This window comes from Eriocheir sinensis, chromosome 14 (assembly GCF_024679095.1).
Source record: "Eriocheir sinensis breed Jianghai 21 chromosome 14, ASM2467909v1, whole genome shotgun sequence".
Classification (NCBI taxonomy): Eukaryota; Metazoa; Arthropoda; class Malacostraca; order Decapoda; family Varunidae; genus Eriocheir; species Eriocheir sinensis.
The window spans coordinates 8,896,114-8,912,441 of NC_066522.1; the positions used below are offsets into that span (position 1 = coordinate 8,896,114).

Consider the following 16,328-nt stretch of genomic DNA (forward strand, 5'->3'; position numbering starts at 1 on the left):
GGAGGAGGAGGAGATGAAGGCGAGGGAGAAGGATAAAAAGAAGCCACAGGAGGAGGAGGAGGAGGAGGAGGAGGAGGAGGGAAAAATATTCACGGGATGAAGAATGAAGAGGAAGAAGTGGAGGAAGATGTAATATGAGGAGAAGGAGGAGAAAGAGCAGTCGGAAGGGTAGGAAACGAAACGATGAAGAAAGAAGTAAAGGAGATGGAGATGTAGGAGGTGGAAGAGGAGGAGGAGGAAGTGAAGGAGCAATAATAGAAAATAATCTTATTTCATATGCTGATGATACAACTCTACACTACTTTGTACACTCTCCTAGCAACAGAGGTGAAGTTGCTGCGTCTGTGAATAGGGACTTGGCAATGATCACCGCTTGGTGTCACCTTTGGGGCATGAAGCTTAATGCTAATAAAATGCATTCCATTGCCATCAGTAGATCCCGTACCTTGAATCCACCTCATCCTTGTTTGCATATTTTTGGTGAACAGATTAAGGATGTTTAGGATATTCGTTTGTTGGGAGTCACTCTTGATTCTAGACATTTGAGAAGCACATCCGTTCCATGTCTTCCACTATTGCCAGAAGACAGGTTACTTCGTAGGTGCTTAAAAATATTTGCTTATGACTCAACTGTAATCAAATCTTTTATGCATTCATTTTGCCCCACTTTGAGTATTGTGCTCCTGTTTGGATGTCTGCTGCCAATCGCAATTTACAGTTACTTGACAGAGCTATCAATTCAATTAAATTAATTTCTCCGTCACATGTTCTTGATCCTGATCATCGGCGTTAAGTTGGTGCCCTTAGCATTTTATTTAAAGTTTTTAAGAATAATCGGCATCCCTTATGGCTTACGCAATGCTTTGCCTGATCCTTTTACTCCTGCCCGGGTCACGAGGTTTGCTCTTAGTCAAAACGATCTTGCTTTTAATCCTATGAATTTTTGTACGACACAATTCTCACGATGTTTTCTTCCGTCGTTGACAAGTTTATGGAATCAGTTACCCAATGAGATTGTCCTTTCTGCAGACATTTCTACATTTAAGTCTCGTGTGAATGTCTTTTTGAAACAGTATTTTTTTTCCTCTTTTTGGCTTTGACTGGCCAGTTTCTTAACTATTCGTTGCCTTTGCTTTTCTCCAGTACCTTTTGGTATTTTGTGTGGTTCAACTTGTTGTATCTGCACCCTGAAGGGAGGCTTTGGTAGCTTATCATAATAATAATAATAATAATAATAATAATAATAATAATAATAATAATAATAATAATAATAATAATAATAATAATAATAATAATAATAATAATAATAATAATAATAACAATAATAATAATAATAATAGGAAAAAGAAGAAGAAAACGAGGAGTAGGAAGAAAGGGAAGCCGAGGAGGGGAAAATGAAGGACCAATACCAGAAGAAAGAAAATGAGAGGAGACGAGGAATAGGATGAGGGGGAGGCGGCGGAGTGAGGGGCGGACACAGGCGCCACTGAGAACTTAATATTCCAGGCGGTTGTGTAGTGAAAAAATAAGTCGAGAATGACGAGGCGCAAAAAGAGTAAAACGAAGTGACGAAAAGGCCTGACGAAATGAATAGAAACTGCAGGAGAATGAGAAATGGAAGGAGGATTATTTTGCACTTCCATAAAAAAAATACATATAGAATCTAAAATCAAAATTAAAAGCGTGAGGCAATACACATCAACTTCGATTAGACCATAGGGAAACGAGGCAGTGGAAAAATCAGGAAGAACAAGAACAGTAACAACAAGAGCCGTAAAAAACAACGCCAACAGCAACATATAACAAGCCAACAAAAAAGGATAATATGAAAATAGAAACGGGAGTAAATAAAAGAGGAAGAAATGGCGGAAGAGGAAAAAAGGAGACGGAGGATGAGGATGAGAACGAGGAAGAAGAGAAGGAGAACAATGAGTAGGAATACAAAAACGACAAAGCACGAACGTAAGGAAGAGGAGGCAGAGGAGGAGGAAAAAAATGAGGCCAAGAAAATAAAGATAAGAAAAGACAAAAACAAAAGAGATGACGAAATTGAGACTTAAATGAGGTGGATAGGCCTACAACGAGGAGGAGGAGGAAAAAGATGAGGCCAAGAAAATAAGGATGAGAAAAAGACGAAAAAAAAAGAGCCGACGAAATTGAGACTTAAATGAGGTGGATAGGCCTACAACTAAGAGGAGGAGAAGAAGAAGGAGGAGAATAAAGACAAAAGAGAAGAGAAGAGACGAGAAGGAAAAATAGGAGGAAGAATAAAAATAAAAATAAAAGACGGAAAAGGAGAAGGGGAAGGAGTAGAAAGAGGAGGAGGAATAGGAGTAGTAGAATGAGAGAAAAAAGAAGTAAAAGGAGTAGAATGAGGAGGATGATAAACAAGAGGACAAGAAAATAGAGAAAGAAAGATAAGCGGAATGGGAAAAAGGAGGAGGAGGGGGAGGAGGAGGAGGCAGCTGTCGAGTGTTATTGGTTTAGCTTTCAAGACGATCCTGTTTGTGACCTGTTTGTTGGCTTAAAGGACACTTAGACGCTGCCTTTTTCAAATCCTTCTTCTGTTTTTCTTGTATTCTTTCTCAACGTTTTTTTTGTGTGTTTTTCGTTTCCTTCATCAGTTACGTTCATCTGCTTTTATTTATTTTTTGTAGCATTTACCATCTTGCATATTTTTTTGTTCTGTTACGATCTCATTTCTTTTTTAAGTTTTCTAATTTCCGCTTCATTCTAACTTTTTTTAGAATTTTACTTTTTATGTTCATTCTTTCAATTTTCCGCCCCCTTAAAGGACCTTAAGATGCTGCCTTTTCCAAATCCTTCTTCTGTTTTTCTTGTATTCTTTTTCAACGTTTTTTTTTGTGTGTATTTTTCGTTTCCTTCATCATTTACGTTCATCAACTTTCCTTTTTTTGGTAACATTTATCAACTTGCATATTTTTGTTCTATTACGATCTCATTTCTTTTTTAAGTTTTCTAATTTCCGCTTCATTCTAACTTTTTTTTTAACTTTTACTTTTTATTTTCTTTCTTTCAATTTTCCGCCCCCTTGCTTTCTTTCGGTGTCTCTTAATAATTGTCTAACTCTTCGGTGCTTTGCTTGCTTTTCTTTCTGTGTTCTGACGGTTCTCTTATTTTGTTTTCGTCGACTTTCTCTTTCTCTGTTTTCTATTTTCGTCTTAACGTATATATTGCTTTTACTGTGCTATCGTATCTTTCTTTCTCTATCTATCGGTTGGCTAAAATACTTCTTTGGCTTATTTTCTATTCTTTTCTCTCTTTCTCTTTTTATTTTGGTCGATTCCTTTGTCCTTCGTTTTACATTTGTCGTTCTTTTTCCTCCATCATTATTTTGTTCTTTCTCTACCTTTGACATTCGAGAACGAGCATGACAGAGAAGGAAAGGAAATAGGAAATGGCAGCTAATGGACCTTCTTCCAAATGCAATCGGCCTTACCATCATATATTTCCTGCTTCTTTGACGTTTTTATAATAATCAGGGTCTTAGTTATTTTTTTCTCACATCCAATCCTCTTATTACCCACCTGACGTTCTATTTTATTTATATTCAGTGTTATTCCTGTGATGCGTCTGTTGATTTAATGTCAAAACTGTAACAATACAAACTGAAAAACACAAGTAAAAATAAACACACACACACACACACACACACACACACACACACACACACACACACACACACACACACACACACACACACACACACAGAGGAGAAGATATGTGTGTATTAATAAATTTAAAAAATACACAAAAAATGAATGAGAGGAAAAATGCCTAAAAAACCTAACTTCCCCCTCACCAATTTCTCTCTCTCTCTCTCTCTTCAGTATCGTCTACGTATCATACCACCACCATCACAACCACCACTACCATTACGAACACTATCACTACCACAACCACCACCACCACAACAACAACAACAACAACAACAACAACAACAACAACAGATGGCGCCACTATAAACACCTGCCTGCGCCAATACGGGCTGGGGCCGACTACCATCTAGACCCTTCAAGCAAGCCTACCAGCGTTATATTCGTAGACGTAAAAAAAACAAAAAAAAAACATCATCATCATAAACTATAAACACCAACAAACATAGGCATGTCATCCAACGAACGCCCACTCCTCTCACTACAATATTTTCATTTTTGGCATATCCGACTTTTCATCCTTTATTTCCTTCGTACTCGCGTCAATCTGCCAGGCCCGAGCGCTGTGACTATGCGTGACTGAATGGACACGGCGCTGGGGGTGACGAGCGCATCTGTCTCGCCGGGTGGGAAAAGATCTGAGCAGCGCTAATGGCATCCGAAGCTGTTAAGTCAGTCGAAATATATATGTGTGTGTGTGTGTGTGTGTGTGTGTGTGTGTGTGTTTGAGAGACAGACAGACAGATAAACAGACAGACGGGCAGCACAGGAAGAAACTCAGAGAGAATTAAGGAAAATTAAGACACAAGAACGCGGTTAATAGTAAGTAAATGGCTGAATAAAGTAAAGAGGGAGGAAGTAAACAAGGAAATAAAGAAGACGGAATGGCAGGAGGGAACGAGGCAAGGAAGGAGTAATAAGAGTGTTTAAAGGAAAGAAAGGATAATAAATAATGAAAACAGAAAGTGAAGAAAAAACAGAGGAAATATTCACGGAAAATTCAAAGAAAGGAAAGAAAGAGAGTTAAAGGGAAAGAAGATAGTGGAAAGAAGAGCAGAAAAGGACACATGAAAGGAAGGGAGAAAGAGTGGAAAGAGAAAGGATGGTTGGAAGAAAGTTGAAAATAAAAGAAAAAAAAGGTAGATAAAAAGTAGTATGAATGGAGGGCAGGAATGTAGGAGAGAACGAAGAGAATGGAAGGAAAATAAGAGCATAAGAAAAATATACAGAATAGGGGAAGAAAAACGACATGAAAAAACAGAGAAAAAAATAACGAACAGGATAGACGAAATAAAGAAACGAGAAATAAAAGAAAAATATGGAAAAAATCGATGTTACAGAGAGAGAGAGAGAGAGAGAGAGAGAGAGAGAGAGAGAGAGAGAGAGAGAGAGAGAGAGAGAGAGAGAGAGAGAGAGAGAGAGAGAGAGAGAGAGAGAGAGAGAGAGAGAGAGAGAGAGAGAAAGCAGTAAGGAAGACTAGTCAATGAGGACAATGGAGTTTATTGAGGAGGACAGGCGACAAATGGCGGCGTTATAGGTGACGAGTGTGCGAGGAGGAGGAGGAGGAGGAGGAGGGAGTAGAAGGAGGAAGAGACAGAAGAGAAGAAGCGGGAAGAGGAAGAGGAGTAGGAGAAAAAGAAGAAGGAAAAATACGAGGATAAAAGAGATAAGTTACAATAAATCACGGCTGAGGAGACATGAATAATGGTAAGTAAATGAGAAAGGAGGAGGAAGGAGGAAGATAAAGACGGTGTGGGGGGACAAGAAGAGGCAGTGGAGGAGGATGTTGGGGATAAGTGATTTTTTTTTTTTGCGATTGTGTATGTGTGTGTGCGTGTCCGTGTGTGTGTGTGTGTGTGTGTGTGTGTGTGAGCGCGCCGGCGGAGAGAAAATAACTACGAGGCGCATAGAACAAAAGAAAATGATAAAAGAAAAGAAGAATCAGCGTGATGATGAGAACTAAAGATATGACAAAAGATAAAAAAAAGAATAAGAGAAAACAGAAAACAATGCGACAATACGGGACAAAAATAGAGAAAGAAGAGGATGAAATAGAGAGAGACGATAACAAATAATAATAGTAATATATAATAATCATAAAAATAATAATAACAATAATGACAATAATAATAACGATACAGGAGGAACAGAAAGAGAAAGATAAATATAAGCAGAAGATAAATGAAAAGGAGAAGGAACATTACAAAGAACGAAATAATGTAGGATAAAACAAGACGACGACAACAACGAGGAACTAACGAAAGAAATTTAAGAATACGAAGAAAACGTCAAACGTAATGGATAAGGAAGAAAATAAGGTCAATGGGGAGGAGGAGGAGGAGGAGGAGGAGGAGGAGGAAGAGGAGGAGAAGAAAGATGAGTAGGATGATGATAAGGAGGAGTAGGAGGAAGAAGAGTAGGATGATGATAAGGAGGAGGAGGAGGAGGAGGAGGAGGAGGAGGAGGAGGAAGGTGACGGATGGGTAGTGTTAGGAATCAGAGCAGAGATAAGGTGGATCAAGGAGAGAAGTTTATTTCCTAAATATGTCTAAAAACTCTTTTACTTATACATTCACAGTTACCGTTTTCAGTGTGTTATAGAATGTCATATTCGTCACTGACCTTTCCCTGGTAGATATGAAAGGTGGGTTCTTCCACTTGGCTCATGAAACGTACCTGGAAGAAAAAAAGAATACTGCAACATCGTTAATACTTTGAAAGTTTTTACCAACAATTTCAACAGCAACAAAGTAATTAAAGAATTATAAGAATAAATATATGTGATAATTCCAATAACAATAAGTAAACTGATAATGCTATAAATAATAGAATTAACAATGATAAAAAAAATATATAGTAATAATAATGATGATGATAAAAGCAACAATAATTCAAACACACACACACACAAAAAAAAAAAAAAGCCTATCTGTGTGAGCAACGAAGCGCACTTAACCACCCCGATCCTTAATAATCCCTCTCTCCTTGGACGTGTCAGGCCCTGAGGGCGGGTCTAGTGACCCCCAAACCTTAGTCTTCCCACATATTGTTATTACCATTATTATTATTATTATTATTATTATTATTATTATTATTATTATTATTATTATTATTATTATTACCAAGTGTGTGTGTGTGTGTGTGTGTGTGTGTGTGTGTGTGTGTGTGTGTGTGTGTGTGTGTGTGTGTGTGTGTGTGTGTGTGTGTGTGTGTGTGTGTGTGCTTATTCAGATCAATACGACATTATGAATGAACCGGGAAAGGAGGAAGGAGAGGAGAATCAAGATGGGGACTGGGGAGCATGATGATGAGTAGACAAGAAAGAAAAGAAATGAGTAGAAGAAGTAGGAGAAGGAGGAGGAGGAGGAGAAGGAGGAGGAGTAGGAACAGGAGAACTAAGAGTAAGATTAGTTGGAGGAGGAGGGGGGAGGGTGACTAGAAGTAGGAGTAGGAGTTGGAGGAGGAGTACGAAGAGGAGGAGAAGGAGGAGGAAGAGGAGCAGGAGGAGGAGGAGGAGGAAGAAGAGGAGGAAGGGAACGTGACTTTGGGCATAGCAACACTTGAGGTGACTTGGTTGGGCTTAATGGGTGGAGGGTCTTGAACACACACACACACACACACACACACACACACACACACACACACACACACACACACTGATTCATTCATTCATTCATTTATTCGAACTGACATACACTTATTCATTTATTCATACACACACACACACACACACACACACACACACACACACACACACACACACACACACACCTCCCCCCCCCCACACAAGAACCTTTACTCCCCCCTCCCACCAAGGCATCCCTCCCCATACCTCACCACAATTACCCTTCACACTAATAACCCGTTCCCCTTTCCCTCTTTCCCCTCAGCCACGCGCCTGGTGTCTGGTCCCGGCGCCTCGTCACTGGAGTTCTCCGAGTCACGTTACTGCGCCGCCCTTCCCGAGGACACGCCCCAGGCCGCCACTGTGCTCACCGTCACCGCTACGCACGCTAAAGGTCGGTTCTCAGCTGCCCATGATAGTTACTGGTAGTGTTGTGCAAGGTACCCTAAGAGATGTCGTTGTAGTGTTGAGATTGAGGGTTGTTAGTGGGGTATTTTTCAGGAAATTTAGAGGGAGTTTGTTCAGGGTAATGGCTTAAGATGTTTTTGTGATTAGTATATTCTGATTTATGACATACTGGTGCACACATCCTCGCCTAAACTGCAGCTTTAGATAATGTGAGTGGTTCAAATAGGTTCAAATCCCGCTGAAAAAGCATTACGTATATTTTGTTAACAGCACATTGTTTAATTTCGTAGACTTTTCATCATGTCAATAGTGTTCTTTTCAAAAGCAATTATGGACAAGGGAAGTATATGAAATCTCTATGGATTAAAGATAAATTGGATGTTGCTATAAAAAAAGACTGCCCGCGCGAGTTACTGCTGAAAATAAGGACCTTCACGACGCCACAGTCCATAATTAATATAAAAAGTATATATAAAATCGGCCCCAAAATAGTGACAAACTGCATCACCTCGCTACACACACACAGTCTTCTCACATAATCCTGCACCACTCAGCAGCCACCGACACAACCAAAACCGCCACGTTGCACCTAATTACTACCAGGCACCTAACCACTCCACCCTTACACCCAGCCGAGCGAGACGTTCATCCTCCCGCCGACACCCTCCCCACCCCGTCCCCTGCCCTCCCTCACCTCACCAGTCCTCCTCTCCAAGTCCCCGCCACCGCCGCACAGCCTGAGTCAGACTTGAGGATCTTCAACTAAAATTAAATAGCTGGTCACTTTTTTTTTCTCTTTCTCTTTTACGTTCTTTCGCCGACAGACACCGAGTTAAAAATCCTGCCTTGGCCAGCAGATCCTTTTGTGTGCGTCCCTGAAGAGGAGGAGGAGGAGGAGGAGGAGAAAGAGGAGGAGAAGGAGGAGGAAGCTCATTTTCTCATTAAACGTCACAGGCATTCTATTTTCCTCTTCGGATATTTTTTTCCTTCAGTCGCTTTATTAATTAAGAGATTCGGCATATAAGGCACCTCTCTCTCTCTCTCTCTCTCTCTCTCTCTCTCACGTTCATCTGTCGTCGGCACAACCGTTTCCTCTTGTGTCTTTTCTCTCGCCTCTTCCTTCCTCTTGACACAGCGCAGATCCTACTGGACTCAGCGTCTGTGGCCTCCTCCTCTTTGTCTGTCTGTCTTCCCCTCTCTATCCGTGTTTTCTTCTTTCTCTACTTTTCTGAACCTAGAGTGTCAGGCCCCCTCGCTGTCTTCGTTTATGCTCTCTCTCTCTCTCTCTCTCTCTCTCTCTCTCTCTCATACAGCTACCCCTTCAATCTCCTCCTCCTCCTCCTCCTTGTTGAGTTTCATATTCTTGTTTTTTTTTGTAAATATTCTTGTTTTTCTTGTCGACTGGTTTGTTGCGTTCTCTCGAATCTTGTTTTGTGGGTGCGCCTGCTTTGATGTTCTGTCTAAAAAACCTTTGTCCTTTGTACTTTTGTCTGTGAGGTATTTCTGTTTTAACTCCTCGTTTTTCTTTTATTTATTTCTTCTTTGCCTTTTCTTTTTCCCCTCTAATTTTTCATATAGTTTTGTTTTACTTTTATCATTCATTGTTTGCTATCCCTTATTTTCCCGCATTTTACTTTTGTGCTCGTATTGTTATTCATAAACTTTATTCCTCCAATAATTTGTTTTCTGTCTATTTGTTCTTTCACTATTTATCCTGTGCGTTTGTTTCCTGTACACCCATTTTATTTTGTTTCTAATATGTTTGGTCTTTCAGTCTTTTTCTTTATTGTCCCAGTTCTCAGTGTATCTCATCGTTTTCTGTATAGCCTCTCCTATATCTTTGTGGTCAAATTGTCTTGTTTCCTACACTTTTTTCTTTTCTTTTATGTTCTAGTGGTCAAATTACCTCCTCGGCTCCTACAATTTCGTGCCCAAGTTCACAAATTATCTCCTCCTTTCTTCTGCTCGCATATCCCAATTGCCAAAGTATCTCCTCTTCTATACTCTTGAACCTGCACTATCCACCAATCTTTTAAAGCCTTGTCTGCGCATTATTCACGCGTCTCCACGTCTCACGTCTGGTTTTCCACTTTTTTTTCCTTCACATCTCGTTCCCAATACCGCTGAAAGAGAAAATGAAAAATAAAAGAAAGGCCCCGAAACCCTCGAGGGCACGGCAGCGACGCCACACAATGACCCACACATTCAGGCGGAAAAAGAAAAGGAAAAAAAAAGAAAGACAAGAACCCAACCACATCAGACAAAGTGGAAGACATTTTTTCTCTTTCGCGTCTGTGAAGGAGAAAGGAAAAAAAACGGAATTAACAGGTCTGTCCTCATGTTTTGTGTTATGAGAAACAGGAACACGCAAAAAAGCGGGATTAAACAGCAGAAGCAGGAAGGAGGAAAAGGAAAAGAAGATTACAGGTTTTTTCTTTTCTCTCCCCTCCTCTTACAGCGACGTCTCTGAGTAAGGAGAGGAAATGGGACAAAAAGATGCAGTGAGAATTACCTGCCCTTCATTTTCGTAATTATCTTATTCTCTTTGACACTTAGTAATACTCAGTTGAAGAAAGAAGTGGTAGAAAAGTGAGAATAATATGCAAACTGTTGCCTGCAGATGTCCTCTTTGTGAAGCTGCAGGCGTTGGTTCATTACTGCTTTTACGTAGAATTGACTGTCTGTGCACATCAAATTTTGAACAGACGAGATTACCGAGCCTACACGATGAAGAAACGTCCGTACCTTATCCATGTTTATTTCGACCGTAAAGCAAACTCTAAATTAATCTGACTTTCTTGGGTTGCTCGTCATCTTTCTCTCAAGCATCCTTTGGCATTTCTGTGCGATTATGAATAATAAGTTTAGTGATTCAAAATAACACAGTGAATAACAATACTTGAAACCGTTTTAGCAGTGCAAGGAATAAGCTTCATTATTTTTAAGTAAGTAATTTGGTATTTTGGTATACAAAGGACAGTCCTGCAAGTGCTTTGCTAAATATACACTTCAAATACGAAAAAAATCATTATACAGAATAGTTAAACGCGTGACACTAATTTGCCGCTTAAACAACCGTGACTAGTTTGCCTTGCTAATAGTCGTGTCTAATTAACAGTGCCACTTGCCCAAATTAATTGTCCGTAACTAATTAAAACTAACTAATTGTGACAACAGTCTTAACTAATATACCGTAAGAGTTGTGAGGAGGAAGGGTCAGGGTGCGGCTGTGGTGAGCCCATGGACCTAGGGGCAAGTCCCACCGACGCACGTTGACAATTTTCAATCATCGCCGAGTGCCCAGATCTTTAATCAACCCTAACATTGGCGACCTCGTTCACTGGAGCACGGGGGGCAGCATGGGCAAAGCAAGAGTCATACATCACGCCAGCCACTATAAATAAAATTCGCCCCCGCCACTAATGGGCCGGGGTCGACCAAGAGAGCCCTCAAGACAGCCTGCCGGCGACTTAAAAAAATAAAATAATAACCTCTATATCGTAACAATGAGTATACTTTTTCACAATACAGATAAATATAATTAAAAAAAACGAACATAGATTGATACTCATGAATATTGCCTGACAAATTACCTGCCACGTAACCATTTGCCTGGCAATCATAATGTAATTGTTGTTGATATCTGATAAAAAAAGGAACTCCTCTCGGAAATACATACAGTATTTTGACTTTGCGTAAACACAAGTTACATATGGCAAAATTAAAGAAATATTAAAGATAATATCATAAGGAATAATGTGTCATATAAAAGTAACTAGTAGTTTAAGGAGAATGAATATTATATTCCTTAAAGTGCACACGTTGATGAATACGATCATCTTAAAAGTTAACAAGACAACTTCAACTAAGAAAGAGAAGGATAAAGTGCGTAGCCAAATATTAGTCACACAAGACAGTTAGTTCCAGACACATGCATTGCTGGTAAACCATGTACATGGTCCTCACGCCTTTGGAGAAATATTCTTAACATTCCATACATTAACTACGTTCTCTAAATAGTAACGGCAGTCGCACACACGTTGAACACAGTGAGGGCTACACAGGTAAAGTACTTGTATTGAAAAAAAGAGTAATGATATAGAGGGAAATATTAAGACACCTACCCGAAACTGACCTCTCCTTGGCCACTCTACATTTTTTGAGAACAGTACCTGGCGCTTTTTTTTTATTTATTTATTTCTACTCTTGAGCTGCTTCCTTTACTTAAAAAAAAATAGGTACGAATCAATACAACTTCAAGAGAAGGACCAAGGTAATAACTCATGATGACGGTGGTGGATGAAATGTATAGTGTTCGAAGAGTATAGTGTTGACTGAGTTTTAAGCGTAGGTCAGGTAGATTATGGAAGACGAGGGAAGTTTGTGATTGACTCGTTATCAAGAGCTGAAAAAAGTGTTGGCCGACTGTCTTCTTGTGTAATCCCGCATCTCTTAATCAGAAACCTACATATATTATCCTCAGCCTAACACATTAACTATAATTTTCACTCGCATTAACAGAAAACCTACACGCAATTAGAATAACAATGCACACACTAACTTCAATTATACACTTACATTGCTCACGACCCTACACAGATTACCCTCAATCATGCACATTATCTACAATTATACACTTAATTTACTCATAAACCTATACACATTACCCTCAATCATATACATTAACCTCAATTTCCAGAGGAGGGTATCAGGACACCTCTCCTCCCGAAATTGACCCCACTTTCGGCTACATCTTTGGATTCTTTTTAGAAGCAGCGAGTAGCGGGCTTTTTTTTTATTATTGTTTCATTTTTTGTGTGCCCTTGAGGTGTCTCCTTTGTTGTAAAAAAAAAAAAAAAAACTTACATTAATAACAATCCTACACTCATTACCCTCAATCATGGACATCAACCACAATTATAAACTTACATTTGCCGGATATCTTTACACAATAACCGTACTAAAATGCTTATTAACCAAAATTATACGCTTACGTTCATGATACACACCAACACACATTACCCTTAGTCCTACACAGCAACCTTGATTATTCACCGGGTAATTTCGTCTATTTAAGTATGTGTAAATTTAATAGTCAGTGCAACGTAAAAGAAGGAAAACAGACAACGCCCACAGCTTCATTAAGGGACGGACATTTCCAGGCTACAGTTCATATATTATTCTCACTCTGCTGCCTTTTTCTTTTTCAGTTGAGCATTACTAAGTGTCAAAGAGAATACTTGGTTAATGAACAAAAATGAAGGGCAGATAATCGCCAGCCTACACACATTACCCTCAATTCTACACGTCAGCTACACATACACACTGACATTACCCGCACACTAACACACATTGACCGTTGTAATACAAGCATTATTCGCACTTTAACTGAAATCTTATACACATTAACCGCAGACTTATTCTAACAAACCGTGGTCCTACGTCAAGAGAATAGACGCAATCCTACGCATATTAACCGCAGCAGTGCACACATTCTAACCGCATCCCAATATACTAACCGCAGTCGTACATTCACGGTTGAGAGAGAGAGAGAGAGAGAGAGAGAGAGAGAGAGAGAAAAGTTTTATCACCGCACAAGATTTCTACACGAAGTTCGTAGGTTACCCTGAGAAATGCAGCAATTACTAAAACCAATATCTAAAAACGATTCTCTCTCTCTCTCAACCACAGATACGATTATTATCATACCCCTTTCATTTCCTTCCTTTTACTTTTTTCTTATTATACCTCTTTCAATTCCGTCTTTTTACTTCATTCTTATTGACCATATCCTTTTACTTTCTATCTTCACCTCCTCCTCTCTGCCTTTCTATCCTCAGGAGTTTTTGGTCTCTCTTCCTACTTCTCCTCATTTTCTCATATTTTCTATGCATTTTCTCTCTGTCTTTCCCAGTCCGTTCCCTATTCTATCCCTTTTCATTAATTCTTCCTTAACTTTGTTCGATTTTGCTCAATGGTTTCCCTCCTTCCCTCCTTCCTTCCTCCCGTCCTTCCGTCTCTCCTTTGGCTTTGAGCGTGTGAATCAGCGTGTCAGGCGTAATCAGAATCCTCATTAGACACGGCTGAGACAATGCAATCAAGGTGAGAGAAAATGGGAAGGTGAGTCATTTACACTTTTCTTTGTCCCATTATACCTTCTCTTGTGGAGAGAGAGAGAGAGAGAGAGAGAGAGAGAGAGAGAGAGAGAGAGAGAGAGAGAGAGAGAGAGAGAGAGAGAGAGAGAGAGAGAGAGAGAGAGAGAGAGAGAGAGAGAGAGAGAGAGAGAGAGAGAGAGAGAGAGAGAGAGAGAGAGAGAGAGAGAGAGAGAGAGAGAGAGAGAGAGAGAGAGAGAGAGAGAGAGAGAGAGAGAGAATTTACTGGTCCTATGCATCATGGGCTCAATAAATTCTTGGCTAGACGTGACTCTTCCTAAAATGATCTTGATAAATAATGAGGTAAATCACAAGAAGGAGGAGGAGGAGGAGGAGGAGGAGGAGGAGGAGACATGGAGGACTACAGGCAGTCATGTTGCCTGTGGATTGCAGCAAGGTGCTCAGTCTGGGAGCGTGTCTGCCTGCTCCTGATCGCAGGTGGGAAGGATCAGCTAACATGTGGTCTACCCTTTGAGTCTCTCTGGTGATGTGACTACGTTTTGTGGAGCAGATGGTCTCTAGCTAACCACTTCAGAGAAATATAACCTGCTGGGCGAACAACTGTGTGTGCTGTTTGAATTGTTGTTTTTTTTTGTTTTGTTTCGTTCTCAGGTTGGTTTGTAGCGTTGAGGAGGATCAACGCTGCTGTTGCTGGCTCAGTACTTAAACTTTTGTATCATCTCCCTCCCGCAGCATGTCTTCTTTCCAACGTGAAGAGGTTGAGTCGCTCGAGTCGCTCTTCATAGGAGGAGGAGGAGGAGGAGGAGGAGGAGGAGGGTTTGTGTGAAAGGATGAAAAGATGGAGAAGAAGAAAGGGAGAGAGATGAGGAGGAGGACAAGGAATATAGAGAGGGTGAGTGATGGAACATACCTAAAGGAAGGAGGAGGAGGAGGTGGGCGAGGGGAACGAGGAGGACGAAGACGAGGAAGCTTAGGAGAGGAGGAGGAGGAGGAGGAGGAAGATAAGGATGAAGAATATGAGGGGTCTGGAGAATAGCGAGCATCGTGGAAGAGGAAGAAGAATAACCATAAGAAGGATCAAGAGGACACACGTGGTGGAGGAGGAGGAGGAGGAGGAAGAAAAGGAAGACGGTTGAAAATAGAATAGGGAGAATAAGAAACACAGAGCAAGAGTTGGAGATGGGAGGAAGGGAGTTGGAAGGATCACCAACATTGGAAAAAGCAAAAAGAGGAATAGGAGAAGAAAAAGTAGGATTTCAGTCATTAAGGAAATTTAAACTTAGGGCATTCAATGGATGATATATTAAGACGAAAAAAAGAGAAATAGTAGGATGAAGAGATGTAACTAAGGAGTAGCAAGCAATAGATAATATGTTGGAATATAACGAATCTGTCTGCTTTTGTAACTTTATATCATCAGTTTTTCAGTTACCTGCAGAGCAGATTAAAACATTTGCTCAACGTACATACCCGAACGTTAATTAGCTTCTGTTGCAACGATGAAACCATCAATGCAATTCTCAAATGACTCGATTCGAAAAAAAAATGTCTCGCCTGAATCGGCAGACGGTTATTTCGGGGTAGTTCGGAGCTCAAAAAACTGGAATGATTGACGTCATTGACCTTGTTTGGATACTTGCAGACCTGTATCGAATCCCCTCGTAATCGTCTCTTTTTAAGTGTAAACAGACTGAATGGCTTTGTGTCGAGAGGGGAAAAAAGGAAGAGTACGTTGGAAAGGAGGAGGAGGAGGAGGAGGAGAGAGCGAAGAAGGCGGAAGGAAAGGAGAAGGAGTAAGAGGAGAAGACGGAGGTGGATATTGCTGAGCTCAGATGGAAACGCAGTAAATCACAGTAACAAATTTGCCGAACTGTTAACTCCAATAAGTGTCCGTAAACTTATTGCCTCTCTCTCTCTCTCTCTCTCTCTCTCTCTCTCTCTCTCTCTCTGATGTCTCTTTGATCAAAATGTCAATTGGTCTCCATGTGCGTTTAACTGGTATCTCTCTCTCTCTCTCTCTCTCTCTCTCATTACTCTTTACACACGTCTAATGATGCCAAATTTTCTTCAAATTACCGCTCATTCCCGCTGTGATGGCTGATTTCTCTCTCTCTCTCTCTCTCTCTCTCTCTCTCTCTCTCGACCCGATTCTCCTTTAGTCTGGTTCCTGAGATCATCAGTTTCTTTTCTCTTTTCTTTATCTCCTTCCTGTCCTCCCTTCTTTACTGCTTCGTTTTGTTCTGATTTTTCTATCGTTCCATTTTCTCTTATTATCTTTTAACTTCTTTTTTCCTTCTTTCTTTCTTTTCATTTTCTTTTCATCAAAATCCAAATGATCTTCCACTTTTCTACCGTTGTTTTACTCTCTCTCTCTCTCTCTCTCTCTCTCTCTCTCTCTCTCTCTCTCTCTCTCTCTCTCTCTCTATATGTTTCTCTATCTCTCTCTCTCTCTCTCTCTCTCTCTCTCTCTCTCTCTCTCTCTCGGGTGAAGAGAGAGAGAGAGAG

The 16,328-nt window shown here is 40.3% G+C and overlaps 1 protein-coding gene across 1 annotated transcript in view; it reads left to right on the forward strand.

The window, feature by feature from the left end:
- Positions 1-16,328, forward strand: part of LOC126998416 (putative neural-cadherin 2) — a 126,908-nt gene that overhangs the window by 51,181 nt on the left and 59,399 nt on the right. Inside the window, exon 3 of the mRNA XM_050860069.1 lies at positions 7,568-7,696. Coding sequence (XP_050716026.1) covers positions 7,568-7,696 — 129 coding nt within the window. The remainder of the gene's footprint in view (positions 1-7,567; positions 7,697-16,328) is intronic.